The following is a 26564-nucleotide window of genomic DNA, read 5'->3' as shown; positions in this document are numbered from 1 at the left end:
TTCTCCAAGTCCAGATTAAGCTTCTATTTTACTTGTAACCACTTTTGGATCACTGAGCTCCTTAGTTCTCTTATCATCACAGTGGCTGAAACTGATGTCTGCCCTGGATCCCCCTCCAAAGAAGCTTCTCAGGGCAGCAATTTGGGGAAGCTTGCCGGATTCAGAATATGTTCTTGCCCACTCACTTTTCATGTCTCTCTACCAAAACCATCAATAATTATAGCCAGAGTGCTACTGCCTTTGATCTGGAAAGCACTACCCTATTTGATAAGGACAGCTAGCGGGCAGTATGCATTTTGTCTTTGAAGGAGGGACCCCAAGTTCAGGGCTTTGCAAGGGTAGCTTGACACCTCCTCCTCCAGGGTGGAATTGTCATGACTTCTTGCATATTTGGTTTCATTTCCCTGTCAAATATAAACAGAAGCCAGCATTTGTGAAAGGAGCATTTAACAAGGATGAAAACAAAATAATAAATGGCCAATTCAGAGGGCAAGGGGGAGAATACAGATTATAAGTGCGTTCTTCTGAAAAATCAGCTTATAAAAGGCCCAATTCTAGCTCAGCCGTGATGGGAACGATTCCTGTGGTCGGGCTCTGGGCTCTCTCGAAGCCCATTATGACTGCCCTATTCATAGCATTGCTATCACTGCGGAATTCTTTGGCGAGTGACGCACAGTTCAAGAAAGGGGAAGCTATATTTTTTCTTTTTTTTCCTGCTGAAAAAAAAAAAAAGAATTCTTGCAGAGGTAGATTTTCCAAGAGAGGTCTCAGGACCACAAATCCATACCACCTCTAAAAGAAGACAAAGGCTCTCCTTAGAAAATAGTTCTGGGTGGGAAAGCCTTTAGACAGAAACCCATTGAGATGCCCTGTTGCCAGACCCACCCCATTTCTGCTTTCCCCATGGAATCTCATTTAAGTAGAAACCTTCAGGAGTTCAGTCCTTCCCGCCCAAGCCAGCAGGCCACATGCCCACTGAAGTGTCGGAGGGCTTGGCGAAGGCCATGTCTGGACGTGGAGGTGCATTCCCAGCGCCTCCCCGGCATGGCAGAAGCCACTCTGGGTCTCAGCCTTCCAGGGGCTGGAGGGTATGATGGTTAAGGACTCTCTGACTGCAGTTTGGCCAAGCTGACTCCACTTGCTTAATGAAAAAGAGAAAGTTGTTGCAAAGATGAAGGGTGTCTCAGATCCCGAGGGCCCAGATGAGGGTCTGAGGCCAGGGCCTCTGAAAATATCCGAACCCCCTCTCCATGCCCACCACAACTAATGTGTTTGTGAGTCGTATCTTCCTGCCCCCCACCTGCAGACTGGCTTTCTCATGATTTGTCCACATGCAGGCTGATGGGTCACCCACAGCACCTTTCCTGATAAAGGACCTTTATCCTTTATCTGAGCGCTTTGGGGCCAGATATGGCCAAACATTTTTGGTGTTAGGTAACAACAGTATATCGACCGTATATTACTTAATACCCCAGTGGAGCCCTGGGAAGCACTCCACAGTCCAGGGATGCATGTGATATCTCTACCAAGTAATCCATGAACAATCTCTAATGAGGATACTGCACACTACCAACAGCCTCATGTCAGTCAAGCCCGGTTTTGCTGCCAAATGCGTTTGCCACAAATATAAGAACATGCTTGCAGTTTCCAGAGCTTTTTGGAATTCTGGATTATGGATAAGGGGGTATAGACTTATTTCAGATCCATCAATCATGAACAGACACAGCTGTTCCATATCTGAATTTAGTGCTGATTTTTTCAAGAGAGAGACTCTGATTGGTCTACCTGTGGCTACACTTAGTCTAATCAGTTGAGGCGTGGCTATGAGGTTGTGGTGGAGAAAAAGAACTGAGTGGCACAACTACAGTCAAGTGGCTGCTTCTGGTCCAATCAACTAAGGCTTGGCTTTGGACTCATGGTGGGCAGCTTTGGGGATAGGGGACAAAGCAGCCTCCTCAGCATGTACCCCCCTCCCCCGCCCAAGATAGCCAGCCAGAGCTGGAGTGAGCACTTGTGATGGCCTCAAAATTCAGTGGTGTCTCCACCTTAGTAAGACCTTGTAACCACTTGGCAGAGAGAACAGCAAGAGTGCCAGTAGCCACAAGTGTCCTTTTCATCATGAAGCACCAGGGGGAGTCCTCCAGGCATCCAATGAGCAGATATGATCAGGTGGCTCTCAAGCCCCTGAGCTCATCTCCCCTGCCCTGTGTGGTTTCTTCATCAAAATATGAGTCCTGGAGACAAGTGGGCCAGTGAGAGACCAAGATTTACAGCAGACAGTCCAGCCTCAATCAGAATTTCATCTTGGCACATATCAGCCAAGAGGGACACTCTAAGCTTTCTTTGGAGTGTGTGGTTGTATAGCTTTTAAGATTTGACCTCCTTCTGTACTACTAAGAATGTAAGATACTGTGCTCAGAGAAAATCACAGCACCTTATTTATCTGGAGGTTAATTGCCCATCCAATGGGAATATTCAGGGAATTTTGAGGGGCTTCTCCTCAAGTTTTATAAAGGTTATCCTGAGTCCCTTTGGGAGAGAGTACTACACCTTCCTAGAGGTGTGGGGTACCCTAAATTCTGAGCACAGACCTCAGAAAAGGAGATGGACAAATGGAGTTTCAGTCTGAGCAAAGGAAGGAAGTGTTATGTCTGAACTCTGTTCTGGAGTCTGGGTGCCCCCAGACTTCCCAAGCCAAGGAGGACAGTGTCTGCAGCTGCAAGAGTCCAGTGTGGACAGAGTTGAGTATACTTTCTTGCCTAGGGTCATTGCTAAAAATCCTCCATTTGAGGTCAACCCCCCTGCTTTGGAGAATCTCTACTTTCCTGTTTACACCAAAGAGCCCCCCAAAATCTTCACCCCTCGAAGTCTGGTCTTTCTAACTTGTCTCAAAAGACCCTCTACTTTTTCACCCAAATCCCATTTCCATTTCTGCTCAAGTCAGAGTATATTCAGAAGCCAGAAACATTCATGAAACTAGTGGTTTGTTTTCAGTAACACCATTTTGTCTCTTGTTTTTTTTGGCCCCCAGTGTCCGAAAGAAAACTAGGCTGGCACAAAGAGGCTAGGGTCTGGCCTTGCCAATCAAGAGACTCTGGGTAGCCTGTACCTTTTCTGAGCTTCACATGCTCGTCTATAAGATGGAGCAATGACAGCACCCACCTGAAGTGCACAGGTACTACTTAGCATGCTGCCTTGTACACGAAATATAATTAATGTTATTTGTGATTTTATCAACATCATCACCATTATTACTGCTATTGTACAAATCACTTCAAAGCTCAGTTATGCCAAGTATTGAGGCAGTTTAAAGGTAAAATACGTAGTTTTCAGATTTCTTGGACCCAGGGGACCCTTCCTTCCTTACAATGTAACATTAGAGGAAGCCTACCTAGGATGTGAAGAAGATACACCCATCAACTCAGACTGGGGGCTGTGGTGCTGCATTCTCCCAGTCATTCCCCAAGGTGCTCACAGGAAACCTCAAGGTCCCAAAGAGCACCTCAAAAATTCTGTCAGATGAGCCTCCCAGAACCTGATCTCAGTTTACATTTTAGTCTCCCATACCTCTTCCACTGGCTGCCTTCCTGGGTCATTCCACTTAAATGGAGGGACAACTGCCTCTAGCCTGCTAGCTGGGAAATGGGTCATTCTTTCCACTTAGTGCCCTGTCCTCTGACAGCTCAGGTCCATTTCATGTGGCTTTTCACAGTCTGCCTCTTCTGGGATTTGCTGTCCCTTAGACCACCAGGGCCTTGAAAAGCATACACTACTCATCTTTCTTTCCCCAAAGTGCCACAAGAGTGCCTTGTGTGGTGGAGGGGCTCAATTCCTGTTTTTTGAATGAATAAACATTGAAACATCATTACTTTACTTACCTGGGAAACTACTCTTCACAGCAGTTTCCGCCCACAACTAACTGGAACAAACAAGCTGAACATTTCTACTGAACCTCTGTAGCTTCTCTCTAGTGTTATAAGACAAGACATCCCACTCGGCATGTTGGTCAGCAGAGCTCCATGAGAGAGGAGCTTTGGAAAGCTGCTGAAAATGTTGGTGGTTTAGTGAATGTCATTCAGTCATGAAAGCCGCAGAGCCTGAGTGAGACAGCACATCTGCTCTGACAAGAACTATCCAGCTGGAATGTCAAGGTCTTCTGAGGCCAAGTCAACTCCAGAAGCCTTTTTCTACCCCTGCCCTTGCTCACCTGAAACCAGTGGAAGGACCCAGTGGAGAAAGATCATGATGGAAACAAAGGGCCTGACAGAGGCAGCACAGACGTGCTGCTGTTTCTCTCTCTGGAGGTTTCCTTGCAAAATAATCACATAAACATCATTGGAATTAGGTGACACAGAGAGAGAAGGGTGCATTCCTCTTTCTCAGTTACATACGGAAGAACAAAATCCATTCATTTATTAAAAAAAGAAGCTTGATTTTTCTGTTAAGATCAAGAACAAGGCAAGGATTTTTTTTTTTCACCACTCCTTTTCAACATCATACTGGTAGTCCTAGATAATGCAATAAGACAAGAAAAGGAAATGAAAAATACACAAATTGGGAAGGGAAAAATAAAACTACCTTTGTTTGCAGATGACATGATGATTTATGTAGAAAATCCAAAAGAATCAACAACAAAAACAAAAAAAAAAATAGAAGAAAAGAAAAAAACTCCTGGAATTAGTAAATGATTATAGCAAGGTTACAAGATACAAAGTAAATGTACAAAAATCACTTTTGTGTATACCAGCAATGAGCAAATGGAGTTTGAAATTAAAAGCACAATACCATTTACACGAGCACCCAAGAAATGAAATATTTAGGTATAAATCTAACAAAATATGTGTAAGATCTATATGAGAAAAACTGTAAGGAATGAATTTAACAAATTAAATGGGGAGAAATTCCATGTTTCAATGATTCATGACAAGAATCAATATTGTCATGTCAGTTGATCTTGTCAACTTGACCTATAGATTCAGTGCAATCCCAATCAAAATCCCAGGAAGTTATTTTGTAGATATTGAAAAACTAATTCTAAAGTTTATATGGGAAGATTAAAATATTTACCAAGTCCTTCTGCAAGCCAGATCCTGGACCTGGCCTGAGGACAAGAGAGAAAAATCTCAGTCCCTTGTCCTCCAGGGGCTCCCAGTACTGTCAGTTCTTCAAATCCAAAGATAATAATTAAAATCCATCCCTTTCAAACTCTTTTAGCAATGGAACTCACCTTATAAGAAACCCTCTTGTATATGGAAGTTACTCAAACAATTATAAAACAATAGGATAATAGTTAAGGGCTTTAATGGAGGCATAAGCAAAGTGCAGAGGGAGATTCCATGTCAGAGATGGCATGAGAGGAGAGCTCTGGAGTAGAAGCTTCTAGGGTGATAGGAATCTCCCAGAAAGCTATGTGCAGAGAGAGGTTTCCAAGCATAAGGAAGAGTTTTGGCAAAGGCATGAGAGCTTGTCATGTTCTCGGAGCTCTCTTGGTTCTGACATGACCCTTCCAAGTTGTCCTAGAGGCTGCTATGTTCCTGTATTTTACTCCTGCTCAGTTTCTTCCAGGACCTTCTTGCTACATATCTCAGCCCTGCAGTTTTTATCCAACAGCCAGTGGAGCACTAAAGCTTTTAGTAAAAGCCACTGCTGTAGAGACATCCATGGGGCTCACACCCCCTCCTACCCAAAGGCATTCTGATTCACCTTCTCCCCCTTTCCAGCCCCCACAACAAGAGATGCTCCTAGCCTCACCCTTCATATATATTCAACTCACTTAGATGTTAGCACACAACAAAATGCTTTTTCAACCTGGTATTTTTAATGTCTTAAAGAAAAGGAAGAATAAGATGAATAAAAGCCCACAGAGCCCTCACCCATGTGTTGTTCACCTGTGCCTGAGGGTCTTTCTCCATTTGTTGTGTTGAGTGTTCCAAGGGGCAGGTCCATGTCTCTGAGCATGTGCCAGGTTCCTGTGACCTTTATTCCATGCTGACCTCTCATCATTTGGGCCACCATCCATATGCACCTGCACCTTGCATGGCCCACAAACCACTTCCCACATCAATGTCCACCTTCCCCTTTCCCTCCTCAGATAAACCATGTGAACTCTACTGCTCACCCCTTGGGAAGGAGTCCCCGCTGCTGGTGGCCGACAGAGTCCTGGATGGCACACCCTGTGGGCCCTATGAGACCGACCTCTGTGTGCACGGCAAGTGCCAGGTGACGTGTTTTCCTTGTGTCTTTGGTGGGGCTTTCTTTGGAGGGGAGCCTCCCTCACCCCAGAAGGTTTCAGGGAGGGGCAGAGCCCTGGGGAAGGAACGGATTTTCTCCATAAGGCACCCATGGTGCTGTCTCCTGCAGCTTGGCACCCCTCCCTCCCTCAGCAGTGACTGAGCATGAAGCTTATCTATAGGCCAGCTGGTAGTTGAGGTGGCTGGAAGAGTAGTGGCGACATCATAATCTCAAAAATCTTAAAATAACTTTAGCCATTCCGGTGAAGGGAAGAACAGGTAGAATGCTAAGGTAAGACTGGAAGATGTACGTGCATGTGTTTTTGGACAAGCTATGTTCTGTTCAGCTATAAAAGATCTCGTTGAGCTAAGCAGATTCCTTCACAGGTGGTTCAGTATGCTGAATTGAATGTGCTAGGAATTCAATTCAATATGCTGGCTTTGGGGACAACTGCAATTTAGTCCCCAAAGCCATCCTGGTGTTGGATGTCTGCAACTCATTAGAATGATGATAAGTAACATTCAAGAAGACAAAAGGAAAAAGAGAGGGAGGGAGAGGGGATGGGTAGAAGTGCACCTTCCACCTGCGTTAAATCTGCCTGAGCTGGGGGCTCACCTGAAGCTGGGCCCTCCTGACTCAAGGCTCCCTGGCCCAGCGTAACGGTCCTATTTGTCCATCAGAATGGCCATCCTCCTGATGTGTACAGCAGCTGGAATTGGGGTAGGAGTCAAGAGGGTGTGTGCCCAGAGGGCCATGACTCAGATGATGCCACCCTCCATTGTGCTGTATGTGCCATATTTCCTGCTGATTCAGTTGGGTCTGCACCTGTCATGAGAGAGTCCTCGCCCTCAGCCACAGACATGTGCCCTCCTCATGGTTGAGGCCAGGCTGCCTCAGCCGTGTCCTCAGCAGGTGAGCCCACTGAGAGCCGGAGGAGGCGGTGGCTCCTAGAGCCCTCAGCAGGCAGATGGATAGCAGGGTTGCTGTGCATTTGGCACAGAAAGGAAAACCAGGGCTTGCCTCTGATTTTCACTCTTCCTTGTTTGGCCTCCATTGACCAGCATCTGCAGCATGAGACTAATAAGCAAGGAGTCCACTGACCAAGGGCTTCTGAGGGGTCTTCTCATTTTGCTTGGAAAAGAGAAACCGGATCCCAGGAGCCATGTGCCTACTGATGCTTCGGGGCGCCCACACCTCCCAAAGTCAACACCCATCTCTGATGTCCAGATTCATGGAACTATTAAAAGCATGTGAAAAGTTTTAAAGTCTAGGGGTCACGGGAGAGAGAAACTATTATTCCCCCTAACTATACTTACACCAGAAACCTGCCTCCAGGCCTGGGACCGACTGACCCCATAAGGTAGCGCGTCTTGTTCTCTCTGCTTCCCAAGTATGGCTGAGGGCAGCGTTTTGGTGAATCAGTGAAGACAGACAGAGTAAAAGGGGAGGCAGGCAGCAAGACACACAAATGCAACCTCTAAGGTGATTCCTGGGGCCATTTCAACCCTAGTGGATTTTTTTTCCCTGCGAAGTCCAAACTAGTCCCCAAACGGGACTTTTCAGAAAAAAAGCTTGGCAATATCCAGACCCCTCTGGCCCTGCCTAGCTTTGTTATCAAATCCAGATATGCATGGGTGACAGGCACTAGGTGCCCAAGAGTCTTGGCAAGGCATCCTTCTGGGGAAGGAGGCGGTGATGGTGGTGGAGTTGGACCCTCAGGGCTGCAGCGTTGTCGTGGAGAACGTGCAGGGCCTTTGGGGGTGTGAACACAGGTCTTATCATTGTCACCAAAATGAGGAATTGCCGGCATTTCCCTATAAATCTGCTAGCAAATCAAGTGGAGGATTTTTTTCTTTCCTAACTTACACACTTCCAGGGCCCATCCTACAGTGTGGCGATGAACATTTCTTTAGGACAATTTTCCAAGTAAAAAGCACTTGTACCCTTTAGAAGGCACCATCTGAGCTACCTCTGGGCTGTTGCCAGCATCTTTTGCAATGTTCTTGCCAATGTGCAGACATTTCTAAGAGTCCTGAAATTTTCTGGCCAGTGGGGTCAATGTTAAGTGGCCAGACATGATTTCAGCTCTAAGTGATCAGTGCCAATGGGTCCCTTCTGTGACCTTGGTTCTTTTTTTTTTTTTAATGTTTATTTATTTTTGAGAGAGAGACAGAGCACAAGTCGTGGGGGGGGGGGGGGGGGGGGGGGAGGGACAGAAAGAGAGGGAGACACAGAATCTGAAACAGGCTCCAGGCTCCAAGTTGTCAGCACAGAGCCCCACGCACAGCTCAAACTTGCGAATTGGGAGATCATGACCTGAGCCAAAGTCGGACATTCAACCTATTGAGCCACCCAGGTGCCCCATGTGACCTTGGTTCTCACTGCACACTCTTCAGTTAGGGAACTTCCCTGCGCCATGACAGCAAAATATCCAGTTTTTCAGTCAGAACAATATGGGTGAGATGCCACCCAAGGTCTCTACCAGGTCTCTGCCAGCCTTCAAGCCAGAACCTGCCCTACACTTGGGCGTGATGGCAGTAACATGGGTACACCTGCCTTGCCATTCCCGGATGCCACCCCTTCCCTAACCCCCACCCCAGTCTCTCTCAAATGCCTCAAACGATCATTGCATTTACTGACAGCTGAAGTGAGACTAGCACTAACCAGGCACCACTGCTCAGCACAGGAGCACTAGGGCACACAGGTACAGACAGTGGCCCCTCTGGCCATGCTCTGTGGCAGGTGGGCAGGCTCATGCTCATCAGAGCCTTGCCCCACCTGTCAGTTCTCAGAACTGCCATCTCCTCTGCATGGATGTTCCCAAGTACCAGCTGCCTCCAGGCAGCCCACCGGTCCTAGCAAGAAGACCACCATCCTGGTAGGTGGTGGGAGCATGCACCCATAAGCACCTCATGAAGTCAAATCCCTGCAAAACAACTCACTTTTTGACGGAAGTTAAAAATACCACCTGTGATTTTTCTAACAGCACTTATTCCTCTGAGAGAAACTACAAAGGTTAAATTTAGCCCCTTGGGGAGTCCGTTCTCATAAGAATCCAAATGAGCAAAGTCAGAGTTAATAAAGTTTTATAAGAATGTTGAGCATACTTAAATAAGAGTATAAGAAATTAAATACAAGTACAGTATCGATACCTAGTTACAGTAATTGCCAAAGTAGAATGTTTTGGATTCCTGTGGTACTTGTGAATGAGTAAGGCAAAGAAAATTGGTTAAAGAGAAGAATAGTAATAAAACAAAATCTTGAGTTTAGTGAGCAAAGGATCTGTACCTATTCACCAATACTATTATCTAATTATATTGGATAAAAGGTAGAAATCATCCACATTTTGTGTAAGACAGCACTTACAGAAATACTGCCATGGTTCACTTACTAGCTTTTTCCTCTGTTCCCTTCAGCTATAAATTTTGCTATTTTAGGGTGGCAGAAGGAGTTCTGGGAAATTTTGAGAAGCACGGTGACGAGCTGGTAGGGAATGGAGGGGACAAGAGGCTCCCACATGGCATTTTGAGCAGATTCCACTAAGCTCCACAGAGCAGGCTGATTCAAACCAGAACACGAAACATGGAAATACCATTTTATTCTGCTTTTATGAGGACTGAGTGGAGTTTCATTTCAGTGAGTCACAAATTATTTCACATGCTGAAATGAAACTTAACAGCACTCATAAAAGTAGGAGCGAGCTGGGGAAAGAAACACAAACATTGTCTATTTTTCGGCAAGTCTGTATAAATCAGGACTCCCATCATCCGCAGTGCCTATGTTGACCTGCAGAGACAAAGAAATCAAGTTCATACGTTTCAAATGTACAACTTCCCTCAGAGCTACTGACCTTCAGTCGATGAGTCAAAGTGAAGGGTAGATCTGAAGATAACCTGAGACCAGGTACACTTGGCTATTCTTTAAGGCCTCATCAGCTCACGTATGCTCATAGGCATCCAATTAGGGTCCCACTTCTTTGAGATCCTTACTCGTATGCATATCCTGGGCTTGATAAACACCCAAAAGACTTTCAGGTCCCATAAACTTCCTCGGTGGAAGGACTGTGTCCAATTATCTGTGTTCCACCAGCTGCTGGCTTGGAGGAGAGCCTTTGATTACATACTGAAAAGAGAACAGCAGTGAGTGGATGCATGGGTGGATGGCTCCCCTGCTCTTAGGACTCTAGTGATTCTGGAATCTGGAGCCCATTTCAATGAACTATTTTCACTGTCCAGTGTTTCTTGGCCTCCCATTTTGTGTATAGTGGTCCATTAGGCAAATAGAATTACTTGTGGAATTTAGGAGAATTCTAAGACTCTGGCCTCAGAGTCCCCCTGTGTGAAGAAGGAGGTAACAAGCATGTAGGAAAACCTAACAGGTGTTTGTGCTTACGCCTATATTTCAACAACACCTTCCTTGTTGCTGCTTCTCCCCATGTCACAACACTGCAGTTGACATCTCTGAAGTGTGTGACTTTTGGTGCCGAACCTTTACTGACAGCAGGGCCTAAAAAGTCTGGAGTCATTCCCTGCACCCCCCTTTGTCTAATTAACTTCCCATTGCAACTTCTGGATTAAGCTGGCAGATGGAGCCTCACGTGGGACTCCACTAAACCGATGGTAAATGCAGAATAGCACAAACCATGATGGCGAAGAGAAGCAGAGGCCTTTGACAAAAGAAAGATACCACCTCTTTGTGGAGGGTGGAAGTAGGTGGAAGTTTCGTTGAAGGAACAAAGCAGCCGAGGCCAGAAATGAAACAAGAGGAGAGTCGCAATGGAAAAGAAAGCAGAACGCTCAAGGGAGTCTAGGACTTGAGAACAGAGTGTGGGAGTGAGGTGTGGGCTGAAAATTGAAAGAAGGCAAAGGGCCATACAACATGGCTGATCACGACTGGCCCTGCACTTGGAGCTTGATGGGCTGTTAGGTGATAAGCTCAATGCAAAGTATCAGGGGGCTCCTTTCCAAAGTCGTGTGATAAACTGTATAAGGACAACTGAGGCAGATGTGTGACCTCGGCACTTGAGCACACACTCACCCTCCTGAGTTTAGGGGTGAACTCCAGCTTTCCTGCCACCACTCCCAAATAGAAGCCTGCCACATGACCCCTCCCACCCCCAAATATAGAGCCCTTTCAGTCTACCTTTCTGTACCTCATTCTCAAATACGAGTGGTCAACTGGAGATCAACAGCTATTTGAAGAAAACCAGCAGCAGGAACAAGAAAGACCAAGAAAAACAAACAGAGAAACTGACCCTGGCAGAAAATTGGGATAATCATAGAATTCTCCACAGCTAAATTATCAATCAAGCATGTGGACAAAATAATTACGAGACACAGAAGAACTTAGAAATTTTATTTTCCATGGATCCATTCTGAGGAAATTATGTGTAGTTTAATAAGACAAAGGTAAAGTGAAAAAAAAAAAAAAAAAAAAAAAAGGTAAGCACAGTAAGAGTTGGTGCAACTAACACAGAAGCCCAGGAAACACTGGGCTGGGGGCTGTGCCGCTGGCCTAAAAGCATTCAGTTAAAATTAAAACAAGAAGTTAGTGGCATCCCTCCAACAGAAGAGACTGAATGAAGCATAGTTGGAAGATAGCTATGAAGTTAAAGAGTGCAAGTGCTTCTATTCCTGGTCAAAAGAAAACAAAAAAACAAAGGCCATCCAAACCTATATGAGAAAGTCCCAGTTCAAATAAGAGACAATAAACTTCACCACTGGGGAAGGGTTGCTGGCTGGCTCAGGGTGCATAAGAGAGAGACAGAGGTCCCATTCTGAAAATCAAAGTCTCCTGATCCCAGTTTGCCCAGGGCCCAGCTCGGTAAGAAGGCATCATTCTTGTGCATTTATTGAACACCTGTGATGTGCTTAACACCATGCTGGCTGCTGGGATCAGGTGTGGGGGACAAGAATACAAGAAGTCACAAGAAGTCTTAGAATTCTCCTAAATTCCACAAGTAATTCTATTTGCCTAATGGACCACCATACACAAAGAATTGTAAGACACCACCCTCCACGCGCTTACAGTCTGTCCCGAAGATGAGACTTAAGCAAAACCCTAACAACCAAAGGTGAAGTCATAATTGAGAGCCAGTGAGATTTGGTTTAGACATAGCAGAAAGTATATAGGGTAGAACTGGGTTCATTCATTCATCAAATATTTATTGAGCACATTTCACGTGCTAAGCACTAACGTGTGCTAGATGTTCAACGGTGAGCAGGACTGAGAGGGTCCCTGTCCCCATGCAATGTGCAGACGAGAAACACATAAACTCACAAACATGGTCTCTCCAAGGACTGGTCCATGTGAAGAAGAAAATGGTTTCATAGATTGAGAGGGGGATTGTAGCTGAGGAAGACTGAATGGCATGGTGGGTCTCTCCAGGGAGATGGCATTTATGGAAGATCCAGCCTCATGAAGACAGAACAGAATGATCCAGGCAGAAGGTGCCTCCAATGCTGGTAGGTTCCAGAAGCAGAGGAGATCTGGGTGGCAGGTGCTGGAGGAGTGGATGTGAGGGCAGAGGTGTCAGGGCCCACACCCTACAGGGCCTCAGGCCATGACAGGAATCGAGATTTCATTCTGTCGGGAGTGGAGGGATTGAAGCAGAGGTGTGAACCCACCTTGGTTATGGAGAATCAGCTGTGTGGGGCCTGAATGGAACCCAGGAAACCAGGTAGGGGGTTGTTAGGGTGAATCATGTAGCTGAGAGGCAATGGGACTGGGAGGAGATTGGGTTCAGTGTGCATTTAGAGGACGAGGGAGGAAAGCTGAGGTGATGAGCAGGTGTCATGGCATCGTGGAGCATCTTGAATCCCTAAGTGTGGACGTACTCCACCATGGGTCTTCTCATCTCTTAGGTGAAGATCAATCTGGCAGCAAAGGGGAGGAAACAGGTACAATAGGTCATGTCCCGAATAGTGAGGGTCTAAACTGGGCTGTGACCATGAGCGTGGAGAAAAAGTAGACACTACAGTCTATTAGGGGACAAAGCCACCAAGTCAAAGAAGATGGAGAAATGGCCACTATATGTGGTGACCAGGAGGTTGTCTGTTGCTGGTGATCTTCTACCGAGCAGGGGCAGGATTCTGCGGGCAGAATCCAGGTTTCAGATCACCAAAGATGGATATTTCTCACGTCTGGGAGAAATGGCTGCACTGTCCATGGCTCATCCTGTCCCCTCCTCCAGCACAGCGTGCTGAGCCCTAAAGCCTTTCTAGGCTTTTTGTGTGTTTCACAGGGACTGCCTCTACCAAAAAAGAGCTTGTGCTTTCCCCACCAGTTCCCTATCATCTTGAGCCTTTGATTAATTATGCCCCCGGCAGTGTCCTCCCCTGGTGTCCTACATACCCCAGTTTGTTAGCAGAACAGGGCTCAGACCTGCAGATGCTGACCAGGAACTTTAAGACCTGCTCTGAAATCTCAGAAATCGGTAGCAGGAATGCCTAGTGTATGTGGAAAAGTAACTGCTAGGGATCGCTAGGAAAGCATAGGAAGATCCTAGAATTCATTGTTTGGAGTTTGCTTTGGTTTGGTCATCTTGCCGTCTTAGAACACCAGTCCTCATAAATACAATTGTTAAAACTCCTCTAACATTCAGAATTAATGAGTTTTATGCTTTGGTAACTTCCATTTTGAAAAAAAAAAAAATCCCAGTCCCTTGCAAAAATATTCTATGTCACTTGCACTAACTGTGGGGCAAAGGGAGAAAATGCCACTATTGGCAGGTTAGTTTGACGTCTCTTCTTTGCCTCTGTGATTGCTGCTTCTTAGACATTGACATCCCTTGTGTGCCCTGCCTTCAAACACACTAGGTGCCTAAAATAATACCAGACAGTGGGCAGAACATACAAACCTGTGCTGACCCCTTGGGTGTCTCGAAGAATTAATACAAAGGGTGACCATGTGTCCTTGTTTGCACATGATCTGAGAAGCCCACTGGGGCAGACAGTGACCTGCTGCATGGGGGCGCTGCTTGATATTATGGGAGAACCCACCTGTGGATGACCCTCTGGACACTGGCTCTCTCTGCATGTTTCACGAAGAGGGACCAGGGGAAGGATGTGGTCCTGCCTACTTTCTCCTTCCCTGTCTTCCTTTTTTGGAGAGGGCAGGGGTTCTGTGGAAGGACAATTACCTTTTGAGCCCTACTGTGCTCAGATAAGGTACTAGCTGTCCCCCATCCCCTTAGGGGGAGGATGGTCTGTGTGCTGTCTCCATCTGTCCTGACAGCACCCACCTGTCACGAGGGTCCCAAGAAGTGAGCCAGAGGAGAGGTCATTTTTTTTAACCTCTGAGGTTGAGGTTGAGGTTAATATTCCAGTTTATAGAATGGGTAAACTGAGGCTCCTATCCAAATCTGTAATTATTCTCAGGATATGCATAGTGACCACAGCCTTGAGCATGACATTTGTGGAAGAGAAGCTTATGGCCTGCCTGCCTGGGTAATTTAGCCCTAATCCAGAAGGCAGTTAGCCTACAATTTGAAGTCATGTCTGAGTTACGTTTGCTCTTGGAGGTGAAGTTTTAGCAAAGGAGGCTGGTTTTTAAAATTGAAACAAGATGCTGGGTGGGGAAAGGGGAGAAAAGAGCAGAGCACTTTCCGCCTGTATCCAGCCATTGACAGTTTTACACATAAGATGATGTGAATCCTACAAGCAAGGCTTATCGAAGGCTCCAGATCTGAGTTTCCGTTTCCCTGGTGGAGAGGGGTAGAAGTGTAACCACCCTGTGAGCGGAAGGACCGAACAGCATCCGGGTGATCCGTGAGGCCCTCAGTTGAGGGCATTTGGGGTTTTGTAACTAGAGAGTGTGTCATGGTGGAACCTCCCACGGATCATTTACCTGCCCTGGGCACCATTGTAGGGGGGGATCTGCTTCCTGAGAGTATAGGGGAACCAGCCTCTGTTGTCCTTGTTGCTCTGCTGGCCTCCCCCACATGCCTCCAGGACACCTCAGCCCAGAACTGCTTCAGCTCAGGGGTGACAGAGGATGGAGGCAGCAGTAGTTACTTTCCCAGTGGGAACTCATGCCTCGGGTCTTTCAGTGGCACAGGGCGTATCAGTTAAGTAGACACTGCCTCCTCGGGACACAGAAAGCTCAGCGTCCGTGGCAGTGGCCGTCTCCATGAGGGGCTCTATCTCTGAGCTCCAAACCTAGCCCAGTGGTCTCCCAATCTGACCTGGGCCCACAGCATTGCCTGAGAACTCCCTGGGGAAGGCAGATTCGTGGGCCCCGCCCTAACAATGGGTGACCCGCCCAGCCCTCCAGGAGATTCTGGCATGCTGGAGTTGGAGAACAGCTACCCCACGTGATCTTGTGGCTCTGGGCCTGGGAGATCTTTGGTCTACCCTAGAAACTGACCACCGCTGGTCAGACTGAGAGGAGTTGTTCCCTTTAGGTTCTCCAGAACATGCAGAGCAAGACTTTGTCTGAAAGGGCATACCATCTGCATAGACTAATTTTAGCTCTCAAGAACAATTGTCCCAATCAAAAAAATAAGCAGGTGATCATGTTTCAGAAAGGATCCTCCATTGTCTCAGATCCAGATCTAAGCCCATGCGCTTTAGATGCTTTATTTGGCCCCCTGAGAGGAACAGACACTGATGAGGATGGGCCGCACTGGCTTGCCTGGAAATATCCTAGACTCTCAGAAAAGAGGCAGGTGCTAGTTCCGTGCAGGCCAAGCATGCCCTAGCAGCCTCACAGACATCAGGCCTTGCTGGGCTCCCAACTAACTTGGACTTCTTCCCGGAAAAAAGGGAAATCAATGCCAAACATTATATCTACTTAAACTCTGGATCCCCTGAGGTCTAAATCAGTACTGGTCAGAGCTTCGCTGCCGCATTGTGTACATGTTCTTTTTGCCACATTTCGGGAGCCGTGGCAAGAATATCAGGAGGAGTAGAAAATTGCTCCCTAACTTGCCTCTGCTTGTTTGGGGCCAACAGCATCTCCTGCCAGGATTGGCCATGAGGGCACCTAGTGCTGGTCTGGCTGTGCAGGCGCTTTGCAAGTGCTCACTTAATCCACAGCCTTTTCTCCTTCTCATTTGTCTCTTTCCACCGAGGTCCTTCTTTCAGGGGACTCTGGGAGAAGTGGTTTGTTCATCTAGGAAGGTGTGTGTTCTCCTAAGCGCCCTTCCTCCCAGTGGGGTCTTTGCCCTGTTCCTCCCTGAAGCACCTCCCACATCTGTCCTTCCAGCTTCCCAGTGAACTCCTGCTCTGGAAGATTGCCAACTGCACACTTTGCCTCCTTGTCCTGATCACCTAGCCAAAGGGCACGTGGCCTTTTGAAATTCTGGCGCAGATGCTCTCCTCACTTTCCTTTTTCTCGTGTTCTTTTAGCTTCTTTATTCTACATTCTTGCAAACCCAGCAGGCTTTGGGAAGGGGCCCTACCCTCTCCAGAATGCCTCCCAGTGACCCTGGTCCTTGACTGAAGACAATCAGGGGAGATTCCCAGGCAGCCAGGGCTGGGAGGCAAGAGGTGAGGTACTGCTCCTGGCCCCACCAAACAACTTGCTGTGTGGCCTTCGATTCGTCAGGTGCCATCATTGTGGCTGGCGGAAAGGTGGTCTGGACAAAGTGGGATGCTAACTTAGAACATCTAGAAGCTATTTAATCAGGAAACCCTAACAGAGGTACCAGATAGGGATGGCAAGCCAGCAGGAGTGTGGTTAAAAGATAACAGGAAGTCCACATCGTTAGAGTCTAGAGCTCAGAGCACCTGAGAGAGAGGGAAGCCACGTGTGGCGACATGTCAGGATGACATGAAAGAAGCCAGTGTTTGGGGGCCGGAAGCAAGCTGGAGCTTTAGAACCCAAAGGAGCAGCACAGATTGACAGCACACGTGCAGCCAGGGCCCTCGCTGACCATGCTGGTTGAGCAAAATTTTGGATCGTGGCTGCCTTGGATTCTTAGCCCATATAATTTTGTATCGAGCAACTTTGCAATAATCAGCCGGCAGTCCCGATCATGAATCTAGGCAGCTCCTGCAATGTTCTCCAGGCTCCGGGTCCACTGTGGCAGCCTGTCTTCCTCCAGGCTGTTCTTGGGTGCAGCCAGGTGTTGCAGATGGCGTCTGGGTCTCCATGATCCCCAGGCCCACCCAGACCTGCCGGGCACAGGATCCCGGAGTCTGTGCCTTGACAGCCCTCCTAGAGAGGCGGATGCACATTCCCGTTGAAGACCCACTCCTATCATGAAGCAGGGGGTCCTGATTAAGTTGGGGAGCCGGGAGGTCATGAACTGTTCAGCCAGCTCCACTCCACGCCCTGCTGGAGTGGGGTGCAAGGAGGGAAGCCCCTGGCCAGATTCACCCAAGCATCATGGGAAGGAGTGAAATCACCTTGGCCTGAGTTATCTGGCTGTTGACTTCCTTATGGCCTGAACCGTCAATCCCTAATGCAGGGCACGGGGCAGTGGAGAAACTCCGTTCTTGTTCTGGAAGTACTCACTTCCGGGGGGAAAGCGGAGTTTCAGCAATTTAGCCAACACATACTCCGTGTTCGCCAGAATATAAAGTTAGATGTGTTTTTTTGCGGAATATAAAATTCTCACGCATTTTTTTTTTTTTTGTTTTTTAAGGAAAAACAAGAGTTCACAATCTTTTCCCAGTTTTCCCACACTGACTTGGGCTGTGCCACCCAGAACCACTCTGGGTCAGGTTACTCTTCTCTGCCCTCACACATGCCTTTTTGAAAGTTTTGAGAGACATGGGTCTTCTTGGGCTCAGTCTCTACAGGGAAATGGGGGGGTCTCATGTCTTCAGCCATGTCTCAAGGAGCTCTGGGCTTCCTGGCCTCAACAGAAAAGTCAGTGTGGTTTGTGCACACTGTTCTGTTGGCTGTTAGAACCCAGATACAGGTGCCCCACACAGCCCCAGGGAAACATGAATTCTGTGAAGTTGTGGCCACACCAGTGGGTGTGTGGGAGTCAGAGGCATGGCCTCTGCCTCAGGAGGTGCTAGAAAGGCCAGGCCTCAGGCCTCAGTCTGACTTCGGAGGCATAAATATGTGCCTTTCTGGGTCCCCTCCTCTGTAACAAATAATAAAAAATATGTCTGGCAACTATGTGGGTATAAAAACAGATATAATACAAGCTGGATTCTATTCATTTTTTTCTCTTCTGATTTTGATTTTTGTTTTGCATTTATTTATTTTTGAGAGAGAAAGGGAGACACAGAATCCAGAGCAGGCTCTAGGCTCTAAGCTGTCACCACAGAGCCCGATGCCGGGCTCGAACCCACAAACCGTGAGATCATGACCTGAGCTGAAGTCGGATGCTTAACCGACTGAGCCACCCAGGTGCCCCTTCTCTTCTGATCTTGAAATAAAATATTTTCGTGGACTCTGAGAGTCCGGCAGGCCCCAGGCACCATGCCTGCCAGGTCTGTTGGAGAAGTCAGCCCTGTAGAGATTCTCCTGGAAGATCCCTCTGAGTCTTAGACACAGAATAACCCGGCCCTTTGGTTGTTCAGAAAATCGGCTGTGATGGCATCATCGGGTCCGCGGCCAAGGAAGACCGGTGTGGGGTCTGCAGTGGTGACGGCAAGACCTGCCGCGTAGTGAAGGGCGACTTCAGCCACTCTCGGGGCACAGGTGAGTGCGAATCCCGAGGGACAGGGGACCCTGGCCATTCGTGGGGGGCGGGGAGGGTGTGGGTGAGGGGGAGCCCCGAGGGTTACTGCCGCTGCAGGACAGCCTGTTTATAGATTGTAATTCCTTTACCCAAAGCCAATGATCACACACCTTCTAGTTGATAATAGGTGACCTGGCCCTTCAGTTTTATGATTTCTGAAAGGCAAAGAGAAAACAGTTTAGCCAGATTATCTTTAGGTTCCTAGAAGCGAGCGGTTTCCCTATGGTGGCCAGTGGTGCTGCCCTGACCTGCCCAATGGGCTCCCCTGCGCTTTGCATCAGCCTGTCTTCCGATGTGACACTTGGCCAGGTCATTTTTACCTATAGACAGAAGATTCTCTGAGTGTTCTGTCAGCTAAAGTAGGACCGCATTTACACACATCCCTAAAACACACATGAAGCCGAATGTTCCAGGAAGTCTGAGCTGCCTCTCTGGCAACTGTGAATGCAGAAGAGAGGAGTCTCCTGTTTCCCAGATGTAGACCTCCCCCAACACTGTGCTTACAGAGGTCCATCCAAGTTCAGCTGATGGGTCTTCGGAGGCTTTCTGCTAGAACTATCTTTGCAGCTGTGGGCTGCTTAGCCCAGAGGTGGGAGATGGTTTCTGATCGCCTGTCCTGGGGGACACTAGCTTATGATGTTCAGGGATGTGTCTGGGTTGACACATAACGAGGGGAGCATGAAGCAGACAAGTCCTCTGGGGAGAGAGCTCTTCTCAGAGCCTTAGTGAGTGTCTGCTCGCCCAAGTGCGACATCACCAAGGTAGCTTGGTGGCGGAGCTGAGCTGAAAAGTCTCTATTCGAATTTGAACGATTACTTTCCATAGAAGCTTTTCCCTTCAATTTTACCCCACAGGGGAACACAATCACAGGTAATCCTCTCTGTCCCACAGAACAGGCCTCTGGGAATGAGGCAGAGAGGAGAAGTCTGTGTGTGCTCCCCCTCTCCTCTATCTGGATAGAAGACCTGGTCTAGCGGAAACATTCCTTCTTGATACCTTGCAGAAAGGGCAACCTATTGCACAAGGATTTTGCAGGATCTGGTGAAAGCAAAACCAGAGGCAAATGTAAGCACAAAATCTAATTTTAAACTTTTGCTTAGGAAGTGCATTTCAGGCCTGGTTTCTGGATTTTAAAGACAGGTGCCCAGTCTACAAAATAGGACACTTGTGTGAGAATCTGTGCCTGCTGCGTGGCTCCTGAGGTCAACTGAGGAAAGTAGTGCTAGAGCAAGTCAGTTTGGGGGGAAAGTGCCCTCCGAAGCTACACCTTCCGGGACAGTAGTCACAGGCCACTTTAGGCTATTCAAATTTTAGTTATAGGGACGTCTGGGTGGCTTAGTCAGTTAAGTGTCTGACTCTGGATTTCATCTCAGGTCATGATCTCACGGTTCATGAGTTTGAGCCCCACATGGGACCCTGCACTGACAGTGAAGAGCCTGCTTGGGGTTCTCTGTGTCCCTCTCTGTCCCTGCCCCACTCGAGCACACACGCGTGTGCACTCTCTCTTAAATCAATGTTTAATTTTTTTTTTAATTATAATTAAAATTAAACAAACTTAAAAGTTCAGCCCTCGGTCCTACTAGCTACATTTCAAGTGTTCCATTGCCACAGGTGGCTAGTGGCTCCTGTGCCAGACAGCACAGAGAGAGAACATTTCCATCATCGCAGAAAGTTCTCGAACAACACTGCTCTGGAACGTTGGTGATTTCTATTTGTTTTGACATGTCTAATGGCACTTTCTGTGTTTGGATCCCCAGCTCCAATCTGCCATGAGACTCTGACCTTGCCTACTTAGCAACAAAACCTCTGCAAGTTTTAGTACTGATTTTTTAAAAAGTGGGGGAGAGATTAGAACCTTTTATTTAAATTGGGGCACCTGGGTGGCTCAGTTGGTTAAATGTTCTACTTTGGCTCAGATCATAATCTCATGGTTTGTGAGTTTGAGCCCCATGTTGGGCTCTATGCTGACAGCTCAGAGTCTGGAACCTGCTTCGGATTCTGTGTCTCCCTCTCTCTCTGCCTCTCTCTCTGCACCCTCCGTGGGTCTTCGCTCTCTCTCTCTCTCAAAAATAAATAAACATTAAAAAAAAAAAGAACCTTTTATTTAAATCAAATGTTGTTCAGTAAACTGAGCTAACTCCAGTTGCTCCCTTATGTGGAAGGCAAGTTGAACACATCTGTGCCCACTCCTGCCCCCGGGGCAATTCAGTAGAACACTAAGGGTGGTTCTGTCACACACCTTTGAAAATCTCCATTGGAGGCAACATCGCAGCTCATTTCCAAGAGAACCCCAATGGGGGTAAAAAATGTTCTCTGTTTTTTCCTGGAGTCTAATCTGCTTGTTGACCTTTGATCTCATCGTGAGTAGATGCATTCTTCCAATCACAGTAACTTTTTTTTTTTCTTGCCTCCCCTTTCTTCATCCTACCTGTTCACAGGAGGAATGTGGGCAGGAATGTGTAGGCTTCCTCCCAGGGAGGTCAGGATTCTGGGGCTCTGGCAGCCAGTCCCCTGTGGAGGGACAGAGAACCATTGGAAGCCTCCTGGGGGTAGCTGCCCCCACCCAGGCCTGTGGTTAATGTGCTTCCTTCCAGCTTCTGGCGCACAAAAGCCCTAGCAAACCTTCAGAGAAAGATAAGCACCCATAGCCTCACCCACCTGGAAAAGTTCTGTCCTGAGCAGTTGCCAGATGTCACATCTTTGTTTTAAAGTCTGAAGTTGTTTTTCCCAAGTGTTCACCGTCTGTGAGCAGAAGCTTATATCATTGTGGATTCTGCTTACAGAAGATGTGCATGAAATGCTCACTCACACATAAATGAATTGCTATTTAACATAGTTTCATCAACCCTGTAATCGTGGTCTGACATTCTGGAATGCACATATACAGAGATACTGACAAAGGGTCACCAATAGTCCACTTACCCAGCAAACATTTATTCAACACTACTACATTTTAATTTTTTTAATGTTTGTTCTTGAGAGAGAGAGAGAGAGAGCATGAGCAGGGGAGGGGCAGAGAGAATGGGAGACCCAGAATTCGAAGCAGGCTCCAGGCTCCGAGCTGTCAGCACAGAGCCTGACACGGGGTTTGAAACCACGAACCATGAGATCATGACCTGAGCCGAAGTTTGGACGCTTAGCCGACTGAGCCACCCAGGTGCCCCAGTGCTACTACACTTTGAACGTGAGTTGTACAGAAATAAAAGCTAGAGGTTCCCCAAGTCGGTCACAGTCAAGGGAGGGAACCCCCAGGCAAGCAGCTTGAGTGTGAGGCCAAAGCATCTCAGTGGGGGGTGCTGCGGGGCCTCAAATTCTCCTGGGCCACCTGGCCCAGGCCTGCTGAAAGATGAGGGTGGTCCCCAAGCCCTAAAAGGCCAGTAGAAATTAACTGACAGTGGGGGTGGAGGAAGGGCATTTCAGGCTGAAGGAAAAACCCAATTTAGGACTGGTATAAAGCCCCAGGTCATATAACATCTGGGTGACTCCAAGTGTGGCTGGATGGATTCAGTAATCCTGTCAGTTTAGATAGGAAGGTAACTTTCATCTTAGCCCAGCTCCTAAAGATTGGGAAAAGGAGGAATGTCTTATCACCCTTAAGGGTAAATATCAAAAAGAAATACCATACCAGAAAGATAACAAGTAATCAAATGCAGGATTTTTGCCCAATTATCTGAAGTCCTGACCCTTGCCTGAACCCTTCTGGGTTTTTTCACCTAAGTGCTTGAGCTGAGAATCCAGAGCAGACCCACACAGGGACCGTGTCCACATCCCCCAGGGTATCCCCCTCTTGGGTCCTTGTGAGGTCAGTGTTGGCTGTTTATTACACCCCCTGGCCTATTGACTCCTGACTTTGAAGCACCGAGGCCCTCAGCAACTCGGCTATAGGAGGGATCTGCTCGAATTGGCTGTCGTATTACTTCCTGGATGGATGGAGGGCTTGCACATTCTCAAGCCTTTGGTTGAGTTCAAACAGTGGAGTTTTTTAATTTAGAAATTTGGAAGTTCTAAACTGAGGGTTGATGGGGGGTGGGAGGGAGGGCAGGGTGGGTGATGGGTATTGAGGAGGGCACCTTTTGGGATGAGCACTGGGTGTTGTATGGAAACCAATTTGACAGTAAATTTCATATATTAAAAAATAAAAAAAAAAAAGGAAAGAAAAAAAAAAAAGAAATTTGGAAGTTCTTGGTGTGCTGCCTTCACCTCCTTCACTAAATTGTCATTGTGACATTTGTATCTTTCTGCTGTGCTCCTCCTCAGTGCTACAAAGGAGACTAGTACCCACCGAAGTCCCCACCAAGAACCACTCTATGGGTTCCGAATCGCATTACCCTTGCTTTCAAAGAGAACCTCCTTAAACTATGAATTTTTAAAAGAGAAGGTGATGTCATCTATCCCTTTTGAGTGCGGATGGATCCTCAAGTCACATATTTATTTATTCAGTAATTACCTTTAGAACCTCTGTCACGTGCCAAGTCTCTCGGTGTGGGGTATGCAGGTTCTGTGGAGAAATTTACCCTCTATGATAACAAATAATGAGCCTTCTCTCCACCATGATTAAGAACACCAGTCTCAGTTCTGGAAATGTGCATGTAAATCAAGTACAATATACTTCTTTTCCTCAGTCAAGAATAATCCTTGTACGAAGGTGTCCACGTGTGTGATGGCAAAGGCTGTTCCCAAGTGTTTCTCATGTAAGATGTTTATATATTATGTGCAGTACCAGTGGTTACATGTGTGGTGTGGGATTCTTTCCTCGCTTACATGCCTGAATGTTTTCTGAGCACAGTCGACGGGAATGAGTCATGCATGAAGCCACGGATAAACACAAAGGCCATTAATCACTTACATATAATTGATGTGTAGGACTGATTGCGAAAAAGAAAAACTGTAGAGTAAAACCAATTTTAAAGCTAAAAGGTAAAGGGTTATGAGACTGGAGACCAGAAACATGCATTAGTGTGCCATGGATACGTCTTCATTCTCAGCCACACCTGACACTTCGGCAGAAAATGCGAAGACGTGCCAGAGAATTTGCCGAAGGTGGCACTTTCTTCCATAGTGAAGTCTCCATACCACAGGGTTGGATTTCCCAAAGGGCAGGGGATAACATCCTCCTGGTCTTCATACTAGAGATAAGGTCATGGCCTTGCTTTGGCCCACCTACACTGACCTCACGTTCTGGGAACTGAACAAGGGTATTAGTCTGGCCCCCCGGGCTTCCCAAACAATGAGGTCTTTCCAATTAGACCCAGAACAGCCCTTAGGGATAAACATAAAGATAGAGGTATTCTCATAAACAACTTTTGTAAAAAGGGAAAACTATAAACTTACACAAAAGCCTAAGTATTTTATAAGAAAACTACAAAAAAAAAAATTGAACTTTGGTTTCTTTTACATGTTTGATACAATCTTGTGAAAGAGCTCCAGGCCACATAGCCAGAGTTTTACCTGCATTCCATCATGGTACCTTGCCAGTTCAATGGTTTTCTTTCAAAGACAGTTAATGTTACTAAAAACACAAAAAGTGATCATCTAAAAGCAAGGCTACTTGGGGAATTCAGACAAAAATTATTTTGCAGGGGAACGTGTTCATAGCCTGGTGATATGAACTCCTCAGAAGATTTAAGATCGGTTTCAAGTCAACATCACACTGATGTTCCTTCTAACTACTCGTTCTTACAGCAAAAATTACCTGTCCTCCCAGGAGGATGGCAAAGGCATTGAATTTTATCCACGGCTTCCTCATGAACCCAAATCACATCCCTCTAACTGGATTTCTCCTACTTGATTGCAGAGACTAGAATGAAAAATTATTCCAAAGATAAAGTCCTGCTACGCTACCTCAAATGTGACTTTATCTTGTGAATTCTTAGAGTAAATCACCCCCCCCCCTTTAATTATATTTCATGCCTAGTCAACATGTGGTATCTGGCTTCTGCATAGGGGGCCATCTGGTTTGAGGGATGACAGCAGGGTGCTCTGGGACTTGGTGATGGGACTCTTACCATTTCTGGTCACTTTTTACACCAACTTCAGCATGGGCTTTGAGCTGTGAGTCAAAGTAGGGGCCATCAGACAGAGGACAGTGAGGTAGAGGTGGTTTCCTTGCTCTGTGGACAAAACACTTGCCTTCCATTTCAGGGATTGTCTCTTTGATTGGTTCCCTGCAGGTCATGAGCAGAGGAGCTCATCTTAGAAAGGTTAGCAGAACCCATGAATGGCAGTGATTCCTCTGCTGTGTTATTCAGGGGTCACCTGAGGATAAGCCTCATCTACCCTGAGCTTTTCACTGTTCATCTGCTCTACCCCCCAGCGTTCTTGAGAGAAGAGAGAAAAAACGGGTGCCTTTTCGGTATTATTATTTGTGCCAAAGTTAAGTTTAAACACAGGCATGGTGACCAGACATTGGTTGCAAACATACTACCTTGCTGGGGAATGTGGAAAATGAACTAATCTGGATCTTGGTGGATGTATCCAGTGCCTCAGATTCTAGCAGCCTAGTAATGTTCACACTAAGGTTTGTTAGTCACAAAATAGAAAGATTCCATTAACAGCAGCTTCTCTCCGAGAATACTTCAGCTCTCCAAGCAGATCCTTATTCCCGGGTCAGTTCTGCGGTTTAAATGGAGATTCCTCTCCAGAAGGGTTTGAATCACATTGACCCCAAACAGTTTTTGTCTCTGCTTTTGACATTTTATTGTCTTATATCCCTAGAATCCAATAAGTCTTCAAACTCCCCCAGAAGGAATGGATTTCACTGAGAGAAATCTGTGGCACAAAAGCCAATGTTGTAATCCTAAAAGATGTGTTTTGTTGTTGTTTGGTTTGGTTCTGTGTGTTTTGTTGTGTTTTTGGTGGCCAGACTTTTCAAGTAGAGAAGCATTACTAGAGTAAAAACTGTTTTTAATCAAAAACCCCTGCCTCACGCTGTGAGGACTGGACAGTGCAGGGGCCGCGTGCAGCAGGCTGTTTGGACGAGCCAGCACTGCCCTTCTCTGTGGCTGGGGGAAGTGTCTGGAAGGAATCACGTTGGAGGACCACACCCCGGCTGGTTCCAGTCATCCTGCCTGGGAATCAGGATGGATCAGGGCACTAGAAGTAAGACAACCGCTGCCCTCAGGCTGAACTGTGTTTACATCTGGGGAGTCAAGTAGAACATGTATTTCGGAAAGTTCTGGGGCTGGATCTGTAGTAACAATGCCCAGACATTTGCTGTCTGTGTGGCAGACGCTACCAAACTTTCCATCAAAGATGGCCGGTTGAACAACAAGTACTTCCTGTCTTCCTGAGCTCAACTTAAAACGAATGAAAAGGAGCCTATGATAAGGTCTGAGGAGAACAAGGACATCTCAGGTGGACAATTCATACACATATGAATCTGAATTAATAGATTTGGATTTGCCACAATAAACAAGACTCAATGCGAAAGCCCCCCACATCTCAGTGGCTTAACACAAAAGTTTATTTCTTGCTCATGTTACATGTCCAGCATGGGGAGGTAGGAGGGTGTGTGTGTTTGGGCCACTCATGGACCTGGGCTGACAGATTTTATTGTTCAGATGCCACCACAGCCACCTTGGCAGGAAAAAGGGAACACAACAAATCAGGTCCTGATGCTCTTAAAGCTCCTATGTGCACCTCAGTTTTACTCACATTTTTAAGGTCAAAGTATGTCACATGGTCCCACAAT

The 26564-nt window shown here is 46.9% G+C and overlaps 1 protein-coding gene across 1 annotated transcript in view; it reads left to right on the top strand.

Annotated features, from left to right (window-relative positions):
• Positions 1–26564, top strand: part of ADAMTS17 (ADAM metallopeptidase with thrombospondin type 1 motif 17) — a 343010-nt gene that overhangs the window by 219971 nt on the left and 96475 nt on the right. The window contains 3 exon segments of the mRNA XM_042943087.1: positions 6092–6219; positions 18714–18834; positions 23497–23565. Coding sequence (XP_042799021.1) covers positions 6092–6219; positions 18714–18834; positions 23497–23565 — 318 coding nt within the window.

Source organism: Panthera leo, chromosome B3 (assembly GCF_018350215.1).
Source record: "Panthera leo isolate Ple1 chromosome B3, P.leo_Ple1_pat1.1, whole genome shotgun sequence".
NCBI lineage: Eukaryota > Metazoa > Chordata > Mammalia > Carnivora > Felidae > Panthera > Panthera leo.
This window is presented reverse-complemented; position numbering and strand designations above follow the sequence as displayed.